At 39.1% G+C, this 26,414-nt stretch overlaps 1 protein-coding gene across 6 annotated transcripts in view; it reads right to left on the minus strand.

Moving 5' to 3' along the window:
* FTO (FTO alpha-ketoglutarate dependent dioxygenase) overlaps positions 1–26,362 on the minus strand; it is a 374,781-nt gene extending 348,419 nt beyond the window's left edge. For 5 of the 6 annotated variants that reach the window (XM_079907100.1, XM_079907103.1, XM_079907102.1 and 2 more), the window contains exon 1: positions 26,253–26,342. In XM_079907100.1, coding sequence (XP_079763226.1) covers positions 26,253–26,297 — 45 coding nt within the window. In that variant the 5' untranslated portion in view covers positions 26,298–26,342. Of the gene's footprint in view, positions 1–26,252 lie in introns of all 6 variants that reach the window. The other variant, XM_079907105.1, reaches the window with a different exon arrangement.
* Between the last annotated feature and the right edge of the window lie 52 nt (positions 26,363–26,414).

Genomic DNA, 26,414 nt, shown 5'->3' on the forward strand with positions numbered 1-26,414 from the left:
CATTAAAAGATAAATAAATAATGCACATAAAGACGTCTGAACAAACACAGCATTATTTATGCTAATAAAACTAAATGAAATAAGCCAAATGGTCAACAATAAGGAACTGTTTAATTAATTATTAGACCCACATGATGGGTCTACCATGCTTTGGCATTAAAATGCTTCTAATATAATAAAAAAATGCAAAAATTCGTGACAACTCTTTACAATGTCATCTGGAAAATGTAAAGTTAAATGGATGGATTCGATAAATTATAAAATTTACTTATTGATTGAATTGGATACTAAATTTAGTACTATCTGCCTTGGCAAAAGACACATAGCATGTTGGATTATTAAAAAAAGCAACATAAAAATTTATCTGGAGCTAACTTACTCGCTGACACTATACACTAGTATTACTGTAATTAGTAGGAAATGAATATAATATTGTTTTCTAATGTGTCCATGCTCCACCCTCCTTTCCCTTTAATATGATGTTGGTTATTTGAGGTAGGACTGAGGGAAGAAATCTCACTAACAATAATGGGATATTTGGACCTAAGATGTCTTCAAAAGGCATATATCCACTATGATCACATATAATCTCCATGATAAAACTGTCCCTAAATATTTCTGTAGATTACTCCACAACAGATGACAGTTTACTGAGTGTCTGTTTTGTTCCAGACACTATGCCAGATACTGAAAATACAAGAAGTGAATGAAAACACAGCCCTTGCCCTTGAGGAGCTCAAAGACTAGTCATCTAAATGGACAAAAGGTATAGAGAGGTCAAAGCTAAGAAGTATATGAAACACTGAGGGTGGCAGAATCAGAGAAGTCTCAGAAGAGGGAGGTGGCATTCGAGGAAACTGTTGAAAGAAACCTCATTTTCTCATCTTCTAGGTGCCATGAGGTCAGAGAAGAGTCCAGGGAGAGAAAGGCATATGTCAAGGCACAGAGGCCTAGTATGTTCAGGGAGGTGTCGTGTTCTTCCAGTTCTTACAGCAGGGGTATCAGGTGTGAAGTTGTAGGGGGAGAGGGTGGGAGCCAGGGGTCAGGCCCAGATAATGAAGGAGGCTGAAACAACAGGGACCTCATATGGCAAGCCCAGCCCAAGGGCCTGAATTTTTAACATGTAGCCAGTGGCAAATCTCTGAGAAACTGTAAATAGTAGAGTGCTGTGGCCACTTTACATGTCTAAAGATGGCAAGGAACTACCGCAGGCTAGTAGCCTAAGGAAACAAAAAAGGCGTGAACACAGGAGTGACAGGAAGATGAAGACAGGAAAGCAAGGAAGTAAAGGGAAGGGAAAGGAAGGGAGGGGAGGGGAGGGGAGGGAAGGAGGGAGAGAGGGAAGGAGGGAGGGAGGGAGGGAGGGAGGAAGACATTAGGACAGAGGCCAAAACTTGGTGACCAACTGGCTGAAGAGCAGGAGAGAGAAGTGCGGCCCCCTTTTATCTGGAAGCCCCTCCCCCATCTTCCCAGGGCCGTCTCACTCCCCAGGTCAGTTCTCAGCTGAAAGACCCCTCCACTGAGAGCTCTTCCCCGACAACCCAAACCTGCTTTATTTTTCTTCACAGCATATAGAACTACCAAAAAAAATAGTTATTTGCTTACTTATTTTCTGTCTCTCCCTGCAGAATCTGAGCTCCATGAAGGCAGGCACATCCGGTCTGTTTGGTTCATGGCTGTGTTCCGGAACTGAGAACACGGCCCAGCACACAGGTAGAGCTCAAAAAATATTTGTGGAGTGAGAAGGCGGGAAGGAGGGAGAAGGCAGGCAGGCCACTCAGATCTGTGACTTGAGTGCTTGACTAAAATGTGATACTATGAACTAAAATCAGTAATGTGGGGTGGAAAGAGCTGAAACACAAAGATTGACTGTCCTGAGTTCTAGAGTACGTTATCTGCCCAAGCATTGCCTTAGGACTATTTAATAAATCTTCCCTGCTAACAAAAGGACAAAAAGGAAATCAGGAAGTACCTACGGTGGGGGGGGGGGGGTGTCTCAGAGTACTGCACAAAAGCAAGTACTTTTCACACAGAATCTCCTTTCATCCTCACCAGACATTAGTACCCCCATCTCTGCACATGAACAAACTGAGACTAAAGGGTTAACTTACTTATCCAAGGTGACACAGTTGGATATGGCAGAAGCAAAATTAGAATTCCCACCCCATTCACTACACAACGCTACTCTAGAAGCAAACCAAGTTTAGTTACCAGAATTTTTCATATACGTTAAGGATATTGTTAGGCTTTCCCTCATCCTTCTCCACTTTAGGATGCTTTTTAATTCAGAGTCTCAGATTTGTAAGAAAAGATGGCTTTCACCGCCATATTTTTTTCTATCTAAGAAACACCTTGCCTAAGACTGACCTCTGAAGTTTCTAAGACTTGGTCACAGACAATTATATTCTTGTGTTTGAACTTCTTTACCATGACGAGAAAAAAAAAAAGTCTTATCCTCCCTTCATAATTTATTTTAAATTTCAATTCCTGCTTTACAAATCATACCAACTGACCCAAAATTACATAAACACGTAAACGTTTCATCCTGTCAGCTAACCCCAGGTACCACTGGGCTAGCATCCACTCCCTTAAACCAATGGCCAAAAGCTGATAGAATATGCAAGACAAGTCTGAGAGTTTAACTGGCAGAGCTGTTCAGATCCACATTGTGCTATTATATGAAACTCAGACCACAGGAGACAACAGTTCACTATTTTTACGGTGGCCCACAGATTCAACCTCTTGGCCCTGTGAAAGTCATCTGAATATATTTAACCAAAAGAAAACTGAAAAGAGGAAGAGAGAGAGAGAGAGAGAAAAGAAGAGGGAAAAACTTCCGATCTTCTGATTGCAGATATATTCAGCACTCTGATTTTTTATGCACATTTGATCATGCTGTTGACAGCTTTGGAAGTTAAGTAAAATGGACTGCTGCACAGAGGTTTCAAACCTTGAAGGAAACCAATGGCAGGCTCCTTTTGACAGTCAAATAATGACAAGCACGTTGCAGGCCAATGCCCGTCATTCACCAACATCTCCAACCTGCTCCAACCGCTGCACAGCGACTAAGTGGAGGGTCAGAGGTTAAGCTCCAAGAAGCCAGCAATGAAGGGCAACTGTCATGCACCACTGCCTGTTGTGAAGCAGCAAGGAGTGACTGTCTCCTCCGGAACATGCAAAACGGTCTCATTCTGTCCAGGCAGAGACACATCTGAAGGTCCTAAATGAGACCACTGCCAATTCATGAAGCTCTAAACTGACAGTATGCCATTCAAGCTGTCTCTGATTTGACTTTTTTTCCCCTATTTCAAATCACAAATGCATGTAAAGTATACAGTTAAGCATAACTCTTCAGCCATGGTTTTAAGCATGCTAGGCTTTTAGACACCGATGTAGTCTCAGACACATACACAGTCTCAGAGCCGATAAAAAGGAAAGAAAATGCAAAATTAATTTATTCTTCTTTAGGTAGTTTCTAATAAAGTATATCATTCAAAATGGCACAGAAGAACCCAGGTGCCAGTTTTCTAGTTAAGTTCCTAAGTGTCTACAAAAGAAAATAATCTTAAAAAGGAACTATTTCATCTTAATATCATATTACTATGAGAGCATAAGAATGTAACTGTATAGAGAGAGAATTTTATTTAATGAAAGCAATATAATTTTAAGTACACAGTAACTTATCAAAACATTTTATAATTTTTTGAGTTTGTTCCAAGAATATAGTTCACAAATGATTCGGAGTTTAGCACACAACACAAATACATCCTTCTACAATTCTAAGTTTGAGATCTTATTGCTTTTTTATACAGTGGAATTATGTGACCCCACTCAAATGTGTGTGTTAACACATATTAACAAAGAGATTTCGCCTTTATCTTTATTGAGTAAAAAGAAATATCTCGTCTTATTCAGAAGCCAGAGGACTGTCACTAAAAGTGACTGGCTAGGATCAAGAATTAAGTTAAACAGGTCTTCTTACACCCTTTTCACCAACAGTAGGATTTCTATCCACAAATAGAGCCATAAGTGGCCCTCATCAGAGACAGCCTTAGAGGTATGAACTTGAAAATGAACCTTCTATGAAGGTGTTGGTCTACACCAACTGCAGCACTAAAGTCAGTTTTTAAGCCCTGATCTCTATCACCCACCCTTCCTTAATGAAGCCTGGGGACAGGAGATAACCTATCAACTCTAAAGAACAAAGCGTACAAAGACACCCCAATATTAAAGCTTGTACAGACAGAGGTCAACTAATTACCCTCTGCTCTATAGCAACAAGAACATACCTAGTCTCTAACGCAGAGCTGCAGAGAACCAAGTGTAAGTCATTTTAAGTACTATATGAGCATGTACCAACCTTCCACTCCCAGACAAAACCAGAAATCACGGTGTATAAACTTAAATTACCGTATATAGCTCTGATTGAGAAAAATATTTCAAGCCACAATTACCTATCATTGTTCAAAATAAAGCAGCCAAGTGAACATTCTGCAATACAAGAGACTTGATAAGAATTTGAACATGAGCTGGCTTTTCTTTCCTGAGGGATAATTTTAGTGGGAAAACCCCTTACTTAGTACTCAGGCATGTATGATACACAAAATCACAAAGACTAAAATTCAGAGACAGGAACTTCTTTCCCCATATCCTTTTATTTTAGACCTGGGTTGCAAATCTCCAACTCTAACGTGAACTGATACAGGACACATAAAAGGAAATACTCCTTTAGGTTCTATAGAGTCAACTAATGGCACTCATATTCTTAAGGGATAATAAAGAACAAAAATTTAAATGGCTTCAAAAACAGATTAGCAGCTTAACCAGCCACAGATTCACAATGAGTAACAAAGGTAAACTAAGAATTTAGGAGAGGCAGACCCTTGAGCAGATCCCAAGAAAAACTTTACATGGATAAGTCCAATGCTCAAATTATTACAATATCAGCAAAGTCAATACTTTAGGAAAAAGAGGGTGTGATACCTGAATCTGTCATTGTCAACCCCAGATTCAGAGGGCTAGGCTAAATTCCCTCCTCAGGCTTTCCTGCTCTGTGATGTTGAATGAAGGCGTCCCCACTTTCATGCAGATGACACACAGGATATCGACCTGTGGTCCGTCATTTATTTCCCCCCTTCAAATATCTTATGGGGGGAGGGCAAGTAATGGCAGTTGGTAGGGGTAAGGCAGGCACACACATTCTGGGTTTAATAAAGGGGAGCATGACAGTCTTTCACAAACATTCAAGAAGAAGGATTCGCCCTCATATCCAATCTCTCTAGCCCAGGACATAGTAGATACTCAATAAATGTCTAAGGAATGCATGAATAAATGAATTCCTCAGGACCCTTTGTCAAACTTTCTACTGGGTTGATGAACAAAGGAATACATCAAAATGGCATTTTCTTGGAAAGAAATACATTTGATTCATATCCCCAAAAGATGAGGATGACAACTGCTCGCTCGGTACCACTTTCTCCATTCACTCCCTATTATCCTCCCCCACCTTTCCACATATCCCAAAGTCCAATATCTAAAAGGTTCTTTCATACATACAATAAGATTCAGCAAGATTCAAAAAAAATATTGAACAACAAGGTCCCACTGTATAGCACAGGGAACTATATACTCAATGTCCTGGAATAAACCATAATGGAAAAGAATATTAAAAAAGAATATATATATGTGTATAACTGAGTCACTTTGCTACACAGCAGAAATTAACACAACATTGTAAATCAACTATACTTCAATAAAAAAAAATTTTTTTAATGTTGCTGGATTCAGCAACATTCACAAGCAGTCAAATTAGTGACTCCTACTATCTCAAAGTTCCACAGATCAGTGAAGGTGAGCACACCTCCCAGAAGTAGGATGAAGGCCGAAGAATGTGGCCTCAACGGCAGTATCCTGGTATTTCTTCCAAGTGCAGATAGCAGCCGATGAGAGTCCCGTTAGACCTAGACCAAGGTTACTCTCCCTCCTCTTACTTATGTGCCTTTCTTGTTAGGTCCTCAGTGATATCGTGACACACCATTTAGTTTTACCTTCCTTTTATAAATGAAAGCAAAAACCTATATACTTAAAGCTCAAATAATTTTAGAAACATTGTTACATGCGGGGGGGAGGGGAGGGAATATTCAACTAAATGGAGGGACTGCTTTCTCTATGTCTGATTCTGTAAGGCGAGATGCTTCACTGAAGAGCCTAAGTGCTGTGAGGTCCTTGGTTTAGAAGATGAGTTAACCCAAGCTGGCGTCCTGCTTTCCTCCTTTCGGCTGAACAACAGCCAGACACACACACTTGACCATATTCATTGTACACTGAACTATAATCTGCAAAGAGTGCCAGTTGCCTCTGGGTCATGAAACAGTACTAAAAACTTTATAATCATTCATTGATTTAGTTTTCAGCATACTATATCATTTGAATCCAACGGGAGCATAAAGAGCTATTTGTGAGGTCAACCACGGTACAGACAGATGCTGACATGCTATTGATGGCAAGGTGGAAAGAAATTGCTAAATACAGCAGATCAATACCTCGTTTCACTGTTACAGCTTTCTGCAGACATAAAATATATATCTTTACAGCTGAAAAAATAATAATAATGAAAGTGGGAGATAAATGTTTCCCTCAAGGTAAACTATTTGATTAGCTAAGGGCAAAGGTGACAGCAGCACTTACACTAAAGTAACTTTATAGTCTTAAATAAAAACAGGAGGAAGAGCAGTAGATGAAATGGCAAAATGCATCGGGACACATAGGTGGTTCGGATATAACTCTTTTAAAAAAACAACAGTGATAGGTAAAGGGCCACCAAACTCTAAGATTTTCCTACAGTCCACAAATACAATTCCCTGAGATCTATTCTGTCATGTGGTTTTACACAAAACGTTTCTAAACAAAATATTTTCTATTGTTGATAGAGAACAAATCGAGAGGTGAAAATAAATAAATGCTCTGTAAAGTTAAAAAAACAAACAACTTCACCTTCCAGTCCATACACGCTTCCATTTGACCAGAAATGTTGAATGCCAACTATCTTTAGTACCGTGAGATACATAAAACAGATTTATACCATGGTTCTTGGCCAGAGGGAGCTTATAATCTCCCTAGGAAAAAGATAATTACATAAAACACTAATAGATACAATTAATAATAAAATGCCAAATTTAACATGACCAAATGCCAAGACGTCGGGTACCATACACCAGCAAGTGTACCACACACCAGCAAGTGTACCACAGGCATACCTACTGTTGTTACCATACATTTTGAAATAGCAAATAAGGTCAGGAAAGGAAGAGATGAAGAGATTAATCCTCAAAAGCATCATGAACCAGGGGGAACTGGAGACAATTCCTCAGGCATGGGAGGATCTAATACATCATCATCAAATTAGTTTTTAGTGCTCCGACATGAAACTTTTTTTGTAAATCCTCAGAGTTTGAGCTTACAAACAACCAAACAGAATCTGCCATCAATTATTTGACATATAAAGTCTCACAGGAATCTTTAAAAGTAGCCTAAAGGGTATCTGTGTTTTTAAAGTTATATGAACTTTATCCAGCTGCAATGAACTGTTAAAAAAAGGGGGCCGTGGAGGGCATAGGAGGAGTACTATATGCTCACATGCTGCACTAGAAGTCATGATAAAAATTTCAGTGGTTACACGAAACCCTTCAGTGAGTGCTATTTTTAAAGAAAATATTTAACAATTACACAGAAAAATACTACCACTCTGCATTTGGATGGCATTTAGCAATTTAAAAGCAACCTGTTAATCTAAGACTGACTTATCAGCTGGCATTCATTTCCTCAAAGAACATGTAAAGACTATTTTTTTTATTGAGGTATAGTTGATTTACAATGTTTCAGGTGTACAGCGATGTGATTCAGTTACACATATATATGTAATATATATTCTTTTTCAGATTCTTTTCCATTATAGGCTATTAAATATATGGAATATATTGCTATACAGTAGGTCCTTGTTGTTTATCTATTTTATATATAGATAAAATTTACCTATATAATTTATCCCTCCCTTCCCCCTCTTTCCCCTTTGGCAACCATAAATTTGTTTTCTATGTCTGTGAGTCTATTTCTCTTTTGTAAATAAGTTCTTTTGCACCATTTTTTTTAGATTCCACATATAAGTGATATCATATGATATTTGTCTTTCTCTTTCTGACTTACTTCACTTCTTTTTAATTGAAGTATAAGTTGATTTACAATGATGAAGTCTTAAGTGAAAGAGACGGTGACACAATATCACCCCTCCATAGCAATAAACAAAATAAGTTAAAAATAAATCTCAATGCAAGGGAAGCAATGAAATTGTAATGTAACAGTAACTGAAAGGGAAGGAATAATCATACACTTATTCTTCCGTCAAATAAGAACGTTTTTAAAACAACTGCTCTCAGACTTATGAAAAGGGAAAAGAATTTTTACCAATTTTATAATTTGTTATCAATGTATTTAGATTACACTAGCTTTTTAGTCTATATTTTGGGAAGAAAGTATGTCTGCAGCTTTCTTCTGCAGAGGAAATAGGACTGTACCAAAAAGTTGATGTCCTCAAACAATGCACATCCATTTCACTAACTGTGTGTTGATTCAACTGTCTAGGTCACTCCAATAAACTAGAAGCTTTTTGTTTCACAGTAAACTAGAAATTCCATGGTTGGGTACAGGGCTCCTAGGTCTTCGCAAACTTAAGGATCACTCGGTAATGAGCAGTTGAAAAATGAGCCTAAGAAAACATTCAATCAATGAATATTAACTCTAAATTTGCCAACAAAGTTCTGTGGTAGATATTTCAGAGGACACTATATATATTTTATACAATATATATAATGCACATACATATTTTTTAAGAGTTTCTGCTCCAAAAAACTTGATAATTTCTCTGTTGGGAAGTGGGGCTGGTAGAGTGGTAGGTAAGACAAGAATACTAAAAGCCTTTTATTTTAAATCATATTTACATCTGTATAACTTTCATGTTCAAAGTTCTTTTACATTCATTATTGTTTGACAACTCAGATGAAGCAGAGAGGGGAGAGGATGATCATCCCCATTTTAAAGATGAGGAAACATCACAGAGATTGAGGGACTCATACCAGGTAATGAATGTCTAGTAAGTGACAGATGTTAAGACCAGAAGTTTAGCCTCCTAACTACCAGTGAAGTGGTCCTTCCACTTTAGCAGCTACTACCTCATGTAAAGAGCTACTGAAGTCTGCACAACGCAATGAACAGTTTGGGACTTGGTTAATTCCTGTGGTGGGGGGGGAAGGAGAGAATGGGAGAGGTTGATATTCATTCAAGAAACGTTATTTAGGGAGTGTTGTGTTCAAGACTTTACATGTACTACAGTACAAAGATAAATACAATGTAGTCTGTAAAACTAAGGAGAGGAGAAAGAGATTAACAAAAACTCAGTACAACAGTGAATAAGTGCTACAAAAACATGCATAAATTGCTATAGAAACACAGAAAATTATTTTTAAGATTCTGAAGTGCTTTCCATGTTAAAAAAGAATGAAAATAAATGAACTAAATATTCCTCTCAAGAATTTAGTAAAATAAAAACAAAAAGTTTGAGAAAAGCATAAGGAAGGAAACACGAAAGAGGCAGAGATAAATAAATTAGCATAAACAAATTCAAGAGCTAGTTTTAAAACAGACAAATATAATCAATTTTTGAAGAGGATATATGTGTACAGAAAGTTATAATTAAAAAGGAGATATAAAATGAATATGGAATTTTTAAACTATGAAACTATGCTCAACTCTATCTTAGTAAACCAGAGAATGTTATGTCAAATACCATGCCAATAAATTTGAAACCTCAATTTCTGAGAAAACATAATGACCAAAATTTACTCAAAAAGAAGGCCATTAACTAGAAAAGATATTGAAAAAGTTATCCAAAACTTATCTTCCCCAACATCACATGATGCGTTTTACAAGTTAATTTAGTTCAAACTTCCAGGGACAAATAATGCTGGTGTTCTGTGAATGGCTCTAGAGCACAGCAGGAAAATGGTGCAATTCATTTTATGACACAGGCTTAACTATGCATCAAAACTTAACAAAACAAACCACAAAAAGGAATATTTCTCAACATTTTTACCCATTTTACCTCCCTCTACGTTAGCCAAAAGAGCTTTATTAAGTTTCACTAACTCTAGTATGAATAATGACCTTAACATGTATATTAAATATGCCTCACTGAAGATTCTGATATTCCCCCTAGGGGTACCACCTTCCAGCTTCCTTGGTAATCACTGCTACAGACCCATCTTACTTTCCTAATTGAAATACAAAAAGGTTGAATTCAGTAGTATGTTAAAAGGCCAATATAATGTGACCAAGTAGGATTTATCACAAGGAACCAATATTGGAAACAATATTAAGAGATTATATCTTATCCATAGAAGTAAAGACATTACCATCTAAATAGATGTCAAAAAATTATTCAATAAAAATTCAACCTCAGTCCTTAGGGGGAAAAAAATAAACTAAAAATCAAAGATTATTGCCAACAACTATCATTATACTTAATACTAGAATCCCAAAGCATCACTATTAAAGGCATGACTATGTGCTATAGCCACTAGAGGTTCCAGACAACGTAATAACACAAGAGAAAAAAAGGAGAGGAGAGTATAATTACTGAAAGGGGGGAAACCAAGTTATATTTGCAAATGATTAAATTATCTACCTACTATACATCTAGAAAACCCAAGAAAATCAACCAAAAAAAAAAAAAAGTTAGAATGATAAGGATGCATTCTATATTGTGGCCAATTATAAAAATAGCATACAAGAAAAGCTTTCTCAAGTACTACTTAGAAAATATAATTTAAAAATATCCCATTTGCAATAGTAACCAAAAATAGTACTCCAATATGTAAAATACCCAGGAGTAAACCCAGAAGGTAATAAATAGTACCTACTTGAATAAAATTACAAAACTTTCTGAGGATCATAAAAGAAAGCCTAAATAAATGTAAAGACAGATAACACTGTTAAATAAGAAAATTTATTTACCATAAGTATTTCAGTTCTTTCCAAATTACACTCTAAATTTAATGCAATAACAATTAAAATACCAAAGGGTTGGTGGAATATACAGGAGACCTTGAAAAAGTGATTTTTAACTTTCTCTGTAAAAAAATTTTAAGTTGCCTTCTCAGTGCAAGAGTCAAGGAACTTCCAAAGCAAAGAATAATCATGGGGGCCTTGTACTGTCAGATACTGAAAGGTATCATAAAACTCTGGTAATTAAAATGGTGTGTCAGAATAACGGACAAAACAAAGGAAACAGAATAAAAAGCAGATCTGAGTATTTTGGCATTCAATCTAGTCAATAAATGCAGTGGGGATAACTGGTTAATCATTTAGGAGGAATTAGACATCTCTCCCATATCATACACCAACTAAATTCTAGATGCATTACAAGAATTATACAAAAAAAATAAAAATGTAAAATTATTAGAAGGACGTATAAGCGACCGTTAACCTGAATAACAAAAATACGAAAGTAAAAGGCAGGCAATAAACAAACAAGGAAAAATATTTCCAGCACATGATTAACAAATGATAATAACCCTAATCTATAAAGTGTTCTTACAAATCAATAAGAAAAGACATACATTAGCAAAATGAATGAAGGCTATATAAATAAACAAATCACAAAAGAACTATATCTGGCCAATAATCACAACAGGAGTAAATTCAACCATACAGTACTTAGTAATTAAGAAAATACAAAATAGTTCTACAATGAGCTCCTACTCATCTCTCCCAAATTGGCAAATATTTTTATCTTATGACAGTTCCCAGTGTTGGAGAGGATGTACCAAATATGCATTCTCATGCACTGCTTGTTAGAGTGGAAACCGGCATCACCCCTCTGGGTGGCAATCTGACAATATAAGCCAAAAATCTTTACAAATGTTAACTCGACAATTCACCTTCCTTTAATTTACCCTACAGAAAATACCAGAGATTTGCGCAGAGATTTATGTGCAAGAATGGTCACTGAAGGATAATTTATAATAGCAGGAAGAAAATCCATATGATGAAATACTATAATTGTAATGACATGGAAAAATATTCACAATATACTGGATACTGGTAAGTGAAAAAGACCAGAATACAAAATATATACATTATGATTCCAATTTTTGTTTAAAATATCTCTTGTATAAATATGTATCATAAATATATTTTAGATAAAATTAGGATCATACTGCACATATTGTATGTATGACAGGCATAATAATAATATTATAAGAAATATACCAATACAGTAAGTTACACAGTGGTTATCTCTAAAGGATTATAGGAGACTTTTTTTTTTCCCTGCTTGGTATTTTTCCATATTTTTAAATTTTTCTAAAATAACAAATTATGTAATCAGGAAAAAATAGTATTCTAAATAAAAAATGCTTCACCATCTTATATGCCACACATATTATGGTCATACATTTACAAAGTTGCCTTTCATAAGCCACATGTGGAAAATAATTTCATTACCTACAGTCACATTCATGGTAATAATAGCTAATGCTTATATACATAGCACTTATATATGCCCATCACTATTCTAAATGCTTTACATATATTAAACCATTTAATGCTCACAACTATTATTATCCCCATTTTACAGATGAAGATTGAGGCTCAAGAAGATTAGGTGACTTACCCAAGATTGCCCAGCTAATAAGGAAAGCTAGGGGAAAAACAAGGCAGGCTGGCCAAAATCCATGCTCTTAACCAGGACAAGTTACTGTCTCTCTTGATCAACTATACTCTAAAGCAACAAGACTGACTTATAATATAATGCCAGAACATAAGCAATCAAATAAGCACTATCCCCTTTAAAGTCGTCTCCATGGGAAACTCTATACATATCCAAAGATGCGGTCACTGAGCATAACATTTTTGGAAAGCCTTCTTTTGACTGTCCCCAGAGGGCAGTAAACAAGTCTCCTGAAAGATGAGATTTCTTTCAAACAGCTGGGAATCATTCAGATGCAAGTCTTAAAGTGTGATTAAACTGTTTAATTCTGCTTTTGGTAACACAGCAAGAAAAATCGATTAGCTGATTTTGCTATTGTGCCCATAACTCATATCTGCTCCCAGGAACTACATTCACAAGTGGATTTTAACATTTACAATACTACATTATTGTAATTATTTGTTCACGTGCCTATCTTCCAACTGAGCTAAGGTCCTCAATGGCAAAGACTGTCTCTTTTTCATCCTTGAATCTCCAGCCCCTAACACAATTCCTGGCAAAGAAAGTCCTCATTAAGAATTTCTGAGGGTTTCCCTAGTGGCGCAGTGGTTGAGAGTCCACCTGCCGACGCAGGGGACACAGGTTCGTGCCCCGGTCCGGGAAGATCTCACATGCTGCAGAGCAGCTGGGCCCCGTGAGCCATGGACGCTGAGCCTGCGCGTCCAGAGCCTGTGCTCCACAACGGGAAAGGCCACGACAGTGAGAGGCCCACGTACCGCAAAAAAAAAGAATTTCTGAATGAACTCTATGAAGAATGCCACACAAATGCTTTGAGCAATGACAATATATTCGAGAAAATAAAAATACTGCCAAGAGGGCATCAGTCTGTGTACAAATAAATATATATGTACATGAAGACTATAATGAATAAAAAAAATGAAAGTTTTAAGGAGTAACTCCTAAAATTCTGAATATCAAGGAAGACAGAACTCAGTTTTAACAGGTCTTCTTATAATAAAATAATATCTAGCTATAGCCATGTCTCACAAAACACAATGGGGGGGTGGAGTAGCTATGCCTCATTGTCTAAAAGGCAATCTACTGAACTAAGGAGGCAGAAATAACCATAAACTTTCTCAGATAAAGATGCAAAAACACATCTGCTACACAGCAGACACCAGGATGCATCCTGCCTATGGGTTCAATCGACAAAGCACAACCTGGTGCCTGAAAGTGTAAATCAAAGAAGCTTCCATCCCTGCTACTTATTGACATTTTGCTACCTGCAAATTTCTAATGTGTGCAAGATGGGCTTATTTTTATTTACAGCACAAACCACAGACCGAATGTAAAACAAGATGCTTAATAAATCCGGAAGAATGTAAAACACCAGCATAACTCAGACAGCAAGACAGACACTCACTCCTTAATTAAGTGGGTGATGTTCTGTTTAAAACAAAAAGACAACCCTGGGCTAGAGCTAAGATTAAGCACTCGGTGTTGCGGGGAAACGGCAACCATTTCCAGGGCAGAGGCTTTAAATCATGAAAAATAAACCATCTGATAGTCTGTATTCAATAGTAAGTAGGCAGTCGGGACACAGACTGATTTGGATTAACACATTTTCAGTTATAACGAGTAATTTTACAGAGGATTAGTATCTTGATGGGCTGATCAATACGAGGCACCGCTGCTATTACAGATGAAAAGAAAATTGCCCCTCTGGTAATAAAGTGTGCGTGTCTTCGTTCCCCTTCATTTGCTGAGTCCATTACTGTAATGGTTCCAGCATTAACAGCTGGGGCAATTTAAGCAGCAGGGGTCTGATAAATTTAAAAGCTGGGCACCCTGGCTGCCCATCCTTTCCTTTCCGGCTGCACATGCAACTCCTCTGCCTGGCTGGTTCCAACGCCAGGATCAGGTTTTATGAGAACAATGACTACGATTTCCCAATTATTTGTATCATTTATAGTGTTCCCAGCCAATCATGTGACTGAAACAAAAATTGCTCGCAGCATATTGGCTGCTGAGTCGGCAAAAAATGGCACGCTATTTACCTAAATAACAAGATTGACATGACAACAGGCTGGAGCCCACGGTAACTGTAATGTCTGCATTCATTTGCCTGGTGCTATTTTCAAGCAAAAAAAAAAAAAGAAGAAAAAAGAAAAGCAGAACATTCGTGCTGACAGAAAAAAATATATCATCAGCAAAATTTTCCATCTCTGTTTTCAAAAAATGGCAAACTGGGAAACAGTGAGATAAAGGACTGCTGTACATGGAAAGAGAAAATCCATATTAATGCAGCCTTGAGACTTTAATCATGCCCAATTCAGCAGAGTGAGTTAAGGCTGCCACATCAGCCCATTTTATATTATTACTGGAGATATGCTGGCCCTTGAGGCTCAGCCTTGAATGATCCAGGCACTAAATGAAGGTGACAAAGGGCAGACTTAGGGCTAATGCAGAAATCAGAGCTCTGAATTTTCTGATCACAAACAGTTATGAAAACACTCACGCACTGGCAACAAAATCTCCTCCTCAGACCGGATGCAACATAATTTGGCCCTTCAAACTGAGTTTTCTATGTGGTTTCTACCAGATGTAAAGGTCTCAACCTAGACCCTTATCCACAGAGTGGTTCTTTAACATAAAGGAAGGCACGTCACTTCACAGGCAGGTCCTTTCCCAAACTACAAGGCAAATACATGATGGGCATGGCAACAGGACAGATGCTTGTAGCATAAACAAAAATACAAGCCTATATAGGCTTTCAAACCTATGCTCAAGGTTCAGCTTTCAAACACGTGCTGGTCTTGCAGAGGAACACAATGCCAAGGGCAAATGTTTGGAGACAAGTTCCTAGCAATGTACATCTTAATCTCCTGAACATGTCCTGACCCAACCCAACAGTCCCCCAGATTCTTCCCAGCTTACACTAGAAAATCAGCTAGCGAGACAATTTTGTAAGATAATCCAAAATCAGTTTGTAACCAAAGGTTAATAAGTGAATGAGGTTAGCAGAACTCTAAATTCATCTTCTCCAAACTGTGTCTTTTTCTTGAGGTTCCAAAAGTACCATCTCAACTATAAAGTTCTTTTCTTCGAGACGTTAGAAAGTCACACTTTAAAAATAACTTTAGGGGCTTCCCTGGTGGCGCAGTTTTTGGGAGTCTGCCTGCCGATGCAGGGGTTCATGCCCCAGTCCAGGAGGATCTCACATGCCGCAGAGTGGCTGGGCCCGTGAGCCATGGCTGCTGAGCCTGTGCGTCCGGAGCCTGTGCTCCGCAACGGGAGAGGCCACAGCGGTGAGAGGCTCGTGTACCGCAAAAAAAAAAAAAAAAAAAAAAAGAAAACTTTAATCAAGAAATCTACCATAATAAACTAACCACAACAAAATACACTAAACCTGGAAGGTAAGCTAGCATTTAAAATTTGAAAGAGAATACTAGAAAACAACTGTTGAGAGTTGCATATGCTGAAGAGTCTTGTTTCTCAAAACATAAACCTATGTTTATGGTATGTTAAGTAATTTTGAAGTTCGTAAGTATTTAACCATTTTCCCTTATTTCTTTCAGGTCCTGGTTCCCTCTCTCACTGGTAGAAAGCCTAACAACCAATAACAGGCAATGCTCTTGGGAATCCATTCATTCATTTGATAAATATTTATGGAATACTTACTATGTGCCTGGCACCATGTTAAGTACAAGGGATAGAATAGTGATAACAAAACTAAAAAGACACGGTCTCTAACTTTCTTTTAACTTTTCTTGACGCTTGCAGTCTAAGTGCCAGAACCGGTATTGCTAAACTCAGCCATAATAACTCCAATCAGCAGCCAAGGAGCCAGTATGATAATTACTAAGGGTCACATGTAACATGCATCAGACTGCTGAGCCTCTCGACCATTCACTCTTCATTCAAAAGATACTTATGGGCTTCCCTGGTGGCGCAGTGGTTGAGAGTCTGCCTGCCGATGCAGAGAACGCGGGTTCGTGCCCCGGTCCGGGAAGACCCCACATGCCGCGGAGCGGCTGGGCCCGTGAGCCATGGCCGCTGAGTCTGCGCGTCCGGAGCCTGTGCTCCGCAATGGGAGAGGCCACAACAGTGAGAGGCCCGCGTACCGCAAAACAACAAAAAAAGATACTTATACATTTCCTTTATGTGCAAGACCCTCTACCAGGTACACTGGAAAGATCGAAGGATGAATCAGACACCAATGCACTGTCTTCAAAGAAGTTAATGATTGTTGAAAGTGTATTAAGACTTTTTTTCCAATGACAAGATTTAGTTTTCAAAACCAACACTAAGATTAAGAATGTTAAAAAACAGACCTGTATACACCTGAAACCATCACAACCTTGTAAATCAATTATAGTTGAATTAAAAAAAAAAGAAAAGAAAGAAAAAGACCTGGAAATAATAGAAAGTAATAAGAACTCATTGTGACTCAATGGTTTAACTACTCAAGGAAGGTATTTAAAGTGGTTTCAAAACTATGAGCAAATAAAACTAACCTTTCTTCTACCTAGAGAAGGCAATCAAAACTATTAAATGATGATTAAAGGCTGACCCATACTCTGGAAGAAAGATCAAGCAAAAGATAAAGATGGATTTGGGGGAAAAAACACAGAGTAGAATTTGTCAGGCGAAGTTTCAATTTTTTAAGTTCCTTGGTCATTGGTCCACCACCAAAAATGTCCTACATTTAGTTTCCTAAATTACCATCAGATAAACTGGTGAAATAATCCAGCATGGCCCATGAGGAAGGTAGGGGCCAAAAGAACCTTCTCAGAACTTCACTAAAGTGCCAAACTGCAAAAATAAAATAAATTGAGGTTAAAAAAAAAAAAAACCCAGGGCTTCCCTGGTGGCGCAGTGGTTGAGGGTCCGCCTGCCGATGCAGGGGACACGGGTTCGTGCCCCGGTCCGGGAGGATCTCACATGCCGCGGAGCAGCTGGGCCCGTGAGCCATGGCCGCTGAGCCTGCGCGAACGGAGCCTGTGCTCCGCAACGGGAGGGGCCACAGCGGTGAGAGGCCCGCGTACCGCAAAGAAAAAAAAAAAAAAACCCAGTGGGTACATACATAAATAACAAACTTCCTTTTATTAAGTTATTATATTTATAACTCATTATACCTTATAACTTAAGGTTTACCTTGTTAAATGATATTAAGACAATTATCACCAAAAATGGAAGACTTTTTAAAGGATTTTTATTTGAAACAGCAGGCTTATCTATTCTGGCTATATTCCTTCACTAATAAAAATACACATTTTTTTACCATTTTAATCACTTTATTATTAATTAAACAGATCAAGGGGTCATGTCATCAACATGACTTGTTGCCACTGATGATGTTGACCTTGATCACCTGGCTGAGGTAGTGACTGCCAGGTTTTCTCCACTGCAAAGTTAAAATGTACATTTCTCAAACAAAATTATTATGCTCCCATTAAGTATATAACCCTCTCAGTAATAAATTTAAACTGTTTCTATTCTCAATAATTTAAAAAATGATGATCTCACCCAAGCCAGCATAAGAACCTTTGACACTAGCTTGGAATTCAACATCCACATCTTTTCATTCCAGAACTAAAGAACAGTTCTAATATTTCTGAACAACCTCTAAAGGAGTCCTGGGCCTCTTGTACGGAAATATCCTTAAAGAGATCTTAGGAAGGAATTCCATGACCCCTAGACCACGTTAAATAGATATTCCTGAGGAAGGAATTCCATGACCCCCATACCACAGTAGATCCTCCCTGCTACCATGTCCCATTCCCATGGTAAAACGCACCACTCTACTGCTGGTACTTGCTTAATTATCTATCTTCCATGGTAAGGCAGCCAGTCCCATGGGACCAAATCTGCTATATTTACCCATATGTCCCCAGTGCTGAGTACCCTACTTGGCACTTTTAACCGGGCTCCTCAACTGAACCAAGGAACACAGAAAATAGTTTGACTTATGTTCTCAATTATTCCAAGGGTGGTACATCACTAGTACCATTTGGGACGAATGGGTAAGAAGTTAGTGTGACCCCAGTAGAGAAAACCTGCCCGATTAGACACTCATATACTATAAGTTCACAGAATGAATGGCCTGAATATAGGCTAAATATCTACTGGGATTAGACAGGTGGTGATGATGATGACGATGAGATGACGGTGATAACAACACCACAATGTTCTAGGTGCTTTACCTATATCTCAGTTCACCCTCATCAAAATCATAAATACCACCACAGTTTTACAGATGAGGAAACAGAGGTATAGAGAAGTTAAGTTGCTTAAGTCAAATGACGGAGCAGGATTCTATTCCGGGATCTGCCTCTAAAGCCTCACACTCTAAACCACTCTACTGTGACTAAATGGGCAATGCTGGAGTGTGGCACAATGGAAAGTACATTCTCATCTAAAGAGGCAGCCACTGTTCAGCTCTGGTTAATGAAATGCATGCCTAGTGTTGCCAGATAGTCTAGTTTTTCAAGAAAGCCAGCCATCCAGACTTTTATGTGTAATCTCTCAACTTTTAAACATTGGAAAATAATCTGGAAACTTTCAAACAGTTCATTTGGGCCAAATAAAACACCTTCATAGGCAGGATGAATGTGTCAGTTGTAAATCTGTGATCTCTAGTGGCCCCTATGTTTCCTTAAAAATATACATGCCAAAAATGCATACTCTGAATCTAATCATAAGGAAGTATCAGACAACTAAGAATACAGGGGAACTTCCCTGGCCATCCAGTGGTTAAGACTCTGAGCTTCCACTACAGGGGGCTCGGGTTCAATCCCTCGTCGGGGAACTAAGATCCCCGTATGCAGCACGGCAAGGCCAAAAAAAAAAAAAAAAAGAATACTGGGAAATTATACAAAACAAAATAGCCTGTACTCATCACAAAGGTCAGTGCCTTACTCATCACAAATGTCAATGTCATAAAAGACTAAGAAAGGATGAGGAACCAATTTAAAGGAGATTAAAGGAGACCAGATTGAAGGAGATTAAAACAGACCAGAGACATGACAATTAAAGGTAACGTATGACCCTGGATTGAAACCTGGACCAGAAAAAAAAAGAAAAAGCTATAAAAGATATTATTAGGACAATTAGCAAAATTTAAATATGGATTTTGGATTAAATAAGAGTATTTTATCAATGTTAACTTTTTCTGAAATTGACAACTGGCTATGTTTATATATGAGAGCATCCTTGTTCTTAGGAAATACATGCTGAAGTATTTAGGGGTAAAGAGGATTGATGTCTCCAATTTACTCTGTAATAGTTCATAAAAAAATAATAATAGTTTATGTATTTATATGATAGAGAGAGAGCTATAAAGCAAATGTAGCAAGATGTAAGCAAGTTCTGAATCTGGGTGATAGGTTTGTGAGGGCTCTTTGTTCTACTCTTACAGCTCTTCTATAAATTTTAAATCATTTCAAAATAATAAATTATATCATCTAAAAAAAAATGGGGGCAGCCTTATGTCAGCAAAGGGTTCTTTGGGCAACCCTCAATCAAAGCCACACCTACTCTGTCCCTGGCACAATGGCCAAACCTAATCATACTAGATTCTCACAGCAACTCACAGAAGCAGCTATTCTTGACTCCATTTTCTGGCTGGAGAAACTGAGGCACAGGGTGTCAACTCTCTGTCCAACAGCAAAAAAAATTTTAGAGGCCATGGTTCTAACTCAGCCTATCAAATACTAATCTGGACTATTCCACGACATGCCTTGTAAAAAAATTCATTTTAAAAATGCATGAAGGGCTTCCCTGGTGGCACAGTGGTTGAGAGTCCACCTGCCGATGCAGGGGACACAGGTTCGTGCCCCGGTCCAGGAATATCCCACATGCTGCGGAGCGGCTAGGCCCGTGAGCCATGGCCGCTGAGCCTGCACGTCCAGAGCCTGTGCTCTGCAGCGGGAGAGGCCACAACAGTGAGAGGCCCGCGTACCCCACACACACACACAAAAAAAAGCATGAATATACTTTGGTACCCTCTTATGTTTTAACACAAATTAAATAAATGTTATCATAAAAAGCTAACTATTTAATCCAGCCTTTTTATTCACCCTCCAGACTTGGAAACTGTATAAAAGTCTATGACATAAGCAATCACAAGAAGAAAATATATTCTAACTTATTTCAAAGAGAAAAGGAAAACCAAAAGCAATTACCCATTATAGGGGTAAGAAGTTTAATTTAAAAAGCAAACAGGAGGAACTTCACTGGTGGCACAGTGGTTAAGAACCCGCCTGCCAATGCAGGGGACACAGGTTTGATCCCTGGTCCGGGAAGATCCCACATGCCGTGGAGCAACTAAGCCCGTGCACCACAACCACCGAGCCCACATGCTGCAACTACTGAAGTCCGCACATCTAGAGCCCATGCTCCACAACAAGAGAAGCCACTGCAATGAGAAGCCTGCACACCACAACAAAGAGTAGCCCCTGCTCGCCTGCTCGCCACAACTAGAGAAAGCCTGCACGCGGCAACGAAGATCCAACGCAGCCAAAAAGAAAAAAGCAAACAAATCTTTGTGACCTTAGGATAGGTAAAGACTTCATCGATATGACACAAAAAGCATGAATCATAAAAAGAAATATCGATAAACTGGACCTTTATCAAAATTAAACACTCCTGCTCGTAAAGACTATTAAGTAAACTAAATGAATGAGACAATATTCACCATACATATTGCTGACAAAGGACCTATATCCAGAAAATATAAAGAACTCATAACACTTAATATTAACACAAATAACCCAACCAAAAAAACAAAAAAAGAACAAAAGATCTAAACAGACACCTCACTAAAGAAGACATATACCTGATAAACCAACACACGAGAAGCAGCTCTGCATCATTAGACATCAGAGAAATTGAAAGCAAAACCACTATGAGATACCACTTCACACCCACTTTCAAAAAGATAGTGATAACAAGTGATGAGGATGTTAAGAAATTGGAACCCTCAAACATGAATATCAAATGGTGCGTCCACATTGTAAACAATGTCTTAGTCCATCCAGGCTGCTGTAACAAAATACCATAGACTAGGTAGCTTATAAACAGCAGATATTTCCTGCTCACATCTGGAGGCTGGAAGTCCAAGATCTGGGTGCCAGCATGGCTGGGTTCTGATGAAGACCCTCTTCTGGTTGTAGACTCCCAACTTAATGTTGTACCCTCACATGGCAGAAGGGGCAAGGGACGTCTCTTAGGCCTCTTTTATAAGGACACTAATTCCATTCCTAACCACCTAATCACCTCCAAAAGGCCCTACCTCCTAATACCATCACCTGGGGGATCAGAATTTCAACAAGAAAATTTGTGGCGGACACAAGCATTCAGACCGTAACAAACAGTACAGCAGTTTTTTTAAAATGTTAAGCACAGATTTACCACATGACCCAGCAATTCCACTCCTAGATATCTACCTAAGAGAAATGAAAACATTTGTACATATAAAAAGTAGAACACAAACGTTCATAGCATCATTATTCATAATAGTCAAATAGTGGAAACAACCCAACTAACCATTAACTGGCGAATGGATTAAACAAAATGTGGTACATTCATACACTGGAATAGTACTTTTTTTTTTTTTTTTTTGCAGTAGGCGGGCCTCTTACTGTTGTGGCCTCTCCCGTTGCGGAGCACAGGCTCCGGATGCGCAGGCTCAGCGGCCATTGCTCACGGGCCCAGCCACTCCGCGTCACATGGGATCTTCCCGGACCGGGGCACAAACCCACGTCCTCTCCATCGGCAGGCAGACTCTCAACCACTGCGCCACCAGGGAAGCCCGGAATTGTACATTTTTCAGTAATAAAAAGGAACAAAGTACTGATACTACCACATGGAAAAAAGCTTTTCAAAGAGATACTCACCCTCATGAGTCATCACTGAAATGCAAATTAAAACCACAATGAGATACCACCACACTCCCTCTAGAAGGGCTAAAATTTAAAAGACAAAGACGGACAATACCAAGTACTGGTGAGGCTATGGAGCAACCAGAACTCTCACAGACAGCTGACAGAAATATAAAATGGTGTAGTGGGTTTGAATAGCATCCCCCAAAAAGATATGGCCAAGTCTTAACCACCGGTGCCTGTCAATGTGATCTTATTTGGAAAAAGGGTCTTTGCAGATGTAATTAAGTTAAGGACCTTGAGGATAATGAAATTAAGATCATCTTGGATTTAGGGTAGGTCCTCAGTGCAATGACTGGTGTCCTTATAAGAGAAAAGAGACAGAGATTTAAGACACAGAAACTCAGAGAAGGTAGCCATGGAAGACTAGAGCAGAGATTGAAGTTATACAGCCCAAGCCAAGGAATGCCTAGAGTCACCAGAAGCTGGAAGAGACCAGGAAGGATTCTCCCCTAGAGCCTTCAGAGGCCCCATCGACACCTTGATTTCAGACATATCTCTAGAACAGTGAGAGAAAACATTTTTGTTGTCTTAAGACACCAAGTTTGTGGGAACCTGTGCCAGCTGCCCTGGGAAACTAATACAAATGGGAGAATCAGTTTGAAAAATTGTTTAGCGGTTTCTTATATGGTTAAACACAGAACTACCATAGCACGCACCAAGTGGACTCCTGGGTATTCATCCAAAAGAAATGAAAATGCAGACTTATACATGAATGGTCATAGCCGCTTTCTTCATAATAGCCCCAAACCAGAAACAATCCAAATGTTCGGAAACTCGTGAATGAATAAACAAATGTGCCAGAGCCACACAGTAGACAATTAATCAGCAATATAAAGGAATGAGATACTGATACACGCAACGACATGAATCAATCTCAAAAATCATTATGCTGATTGAAAGCAGACAGACCCAAGAATACATACAGTATACTTCCACCTATATGAAGTTCTAGAAAATACAAACTTCATCTACAGTGAGAGAAAACCTATCAGCGGTTGCTTGGGAGCCAAGGTGAGGGAAGAGACTGACTGCAAACCAGCAAGAAGAAACTATTAGAAGGGATTAAAATGTTCTCTGTATCAACTGTGGTGGTGGTTCCACAGGTGTTTTTATCCATCAAAACTCATCAAATTGTACACTAAACGGATGCACATTACGGTACGTAAATAACACCTCGTTTAGAAAAAGAGAAGATAATTTATGAGTAAATGAACATTTTATCGTTTTATATTTAAGATTTAAAACTTAATTTCCTATACTTTGCTCCAACCAGTAATATTTCATAAATAAATTTTAAATAAAGATCAAAGAAATTTTTTAAGTAAACAGGCAAACAACTTGCTGTATCATTTCAACATGTTTTACAAGCAGAAAATGGAAAAAAAGCTTTGGAGTCAGAAAACCTCATTTCACAGAGCAACCAAGTGGCCTTGGGCAAGTTATAACTTCTACAAGCCTCCATTTCAACATCCATCAAGTGTGAATGACATTAACAACTACCTCACAGGCAACAGTTAGGGTTTCAATAGAATAAAAGCTCCCTTGTGCAGGGATTCTATCTTAGCCAAAATCAGAATCCCTGTGTCTGGCAAATAATAGGTGCTAAATAAGTCTTTACAGAAGAAATGAATAACTTTCATCGTAAACCCAAAAGGTAAGAAAGACATTACACACGATACCACTGTGTGACATCTGTTTCTTGGAACTGCTGTAGACTAATGCAGAAGGATCTTTCCCCTTTGTACCCATCTTTATATACTGCCTTTATCACATACAGACTCAGGCATGGAAACTTCAGGTCTCTGGTGAAACTTTGCTGTAGCTCGGGTCATAATAGAGCACATTTTATATCTTAACTCCATAGAGGTATTGCCCTAAGGCAAAGTGAGTTCACTTGTAGGACTCTAAATTCTATGAGAGCACAAACAGTGTCTATTTCATTTACCAATGGTTCTCACATCCAATAATTGCCTGATACAGAGTGAGCAACAAATAGCACGTATAAAGGCCCTGTAACCAGATAAAGCACAGGACAGAGGGACTTCTAAGAAGGCCAAAGTGGCTGATGGGCAGAGAGCAGGGAGAGTGTCATGTCTACTGAGGCTGTGGATGATGCAAGTAAGGTCTACAACATGCAAAACAGTGTGAGCATGTGAAGTTTCCTCTTTATCCTAAGAGCAACAGAAAACCATGACAGATTCTTTTTTTTTTTTTTTTTTTTGGTCACACTGCGAGGCTTGCCGGATCTTAATTCCCAACCAGGGATTGAACCCAGGCCACCGCAGTGAAAGTGCCTACTCCTAACCACTGAACTGTCAGGGAATTCCATGAAATATTTTTAAACAGGTGGTTGGCAGAGGATGTAGGAAGGAAAGGGCCATGATTAGATTTGCTTTTTTTTTTTTTTTTTTTTTGCAGTACCCGGGCCTCTCACTGTTGTGGCCTCTCCCGTTGCAGAGCACAGGCTCCAGACCCGCAGGCTCAGCGGCCATGGCTCACGGGCCCAGCCGCTCCATGGCATGTGGGATCTTCCCGGACCGGGGCACGAACCCGTGTCCCCTGCATCGGCAGGCGGACTCTCAACCACTGCGCCACCAGGGAAGCCCTAGATTTGTATTTTGAAAAGCTCACACACCACAGTGTAGAGAAGAGTCTTGTGTGGAAGAAGGAACAGAAGGGGAGCAAGGAGTGTTTGGGTGTAGAGTGAATATAGACCAATAAGAAGACTACTGGAACGGTCCATTGAAGAGGTAATGGTAGCTTGGTCCAAGGTGGTGAAGATGGAAATAAGTGACCCGATTACCAATATATTTAGACAAATCAATAGGACTTGATTTGCGGAATGAGGGAAACACTCAATTCTTCTGAGCCTCAAGTCTTCATCTGTAAAACAGGGCTCTTGATACTCCACCTGTATAATATCTAACTTGCAATCTGTTGTGATAAGAATATGAAATAAATATTATGAAAACGCAGAGCCTGACACGTAATAAATGCTAAAAACAGAAAAATTCTATTACTATTTTTATTGTAATCTCATGGAAGAGCAAATGCTACAGGGTGAACCCAAAAGTAGAAAATGGGATTGTAGTTAAAGATCTATATCCACTGTGCCGAAGACACAACATAGACAACTGTTCCAAATACACACATCTGACCGCACAGATTATTTCACCTAAACCGATGTCAGTCCGCAGAAATCATTACCGAAAAAGAAAGCACAACTGATATGATCACAGGCACCTGAGAGTCCGGTAAACTGAGGCACCTGGGTAGCTACAAATTTAACCAAGGAATGAGGTGCAGAAGCAGGACAAGGAAATGGTGTCTTGATTCTCATGTGAGCTGGTCCAACAGGACCAGGCCTGCATCCCGAGCAGCACGAATTTAGAGCCCCCGAAGTCTCTGGCTCCCTTGCTGACAAGGCCTTGTCATCCCTTGGCTTAAGACCATGGATCCGCTTGCCTTTCAACCAGGCCCTTCCGGTTCCCAGCCCCCAGCTACAAGTGCCCGAAAGATCCCAGACTCCGGAGAGCCCGACATACCTTAGCTTCGCGCTCTCGTTCCTCGGCTGTCGGGGTCCGCTTCATGCTGCCGATACAGCAGCCTTCGCCACTGCTAGTCGCGTAGCTTCCTCGCCCTACACCCCGCCTCCTCCATGTAGTTCTCTCTGCGTCCTGCTCCCGCCTGCCGCCATTCTCCCTCGG

The sequence above is a fragment of the Stenella coeruleoalba genome (genome assembly GCF_951394435.1).
Source record: "Stenella coeruleoalba genome assembly, chromosome: 20".
Lineage (NCBI taxonomy): Eukaryota > Metazoa > Chordata > Mammalia > Artiodactyla > Delphinidae > Stenella > Stenella coeruleoalba.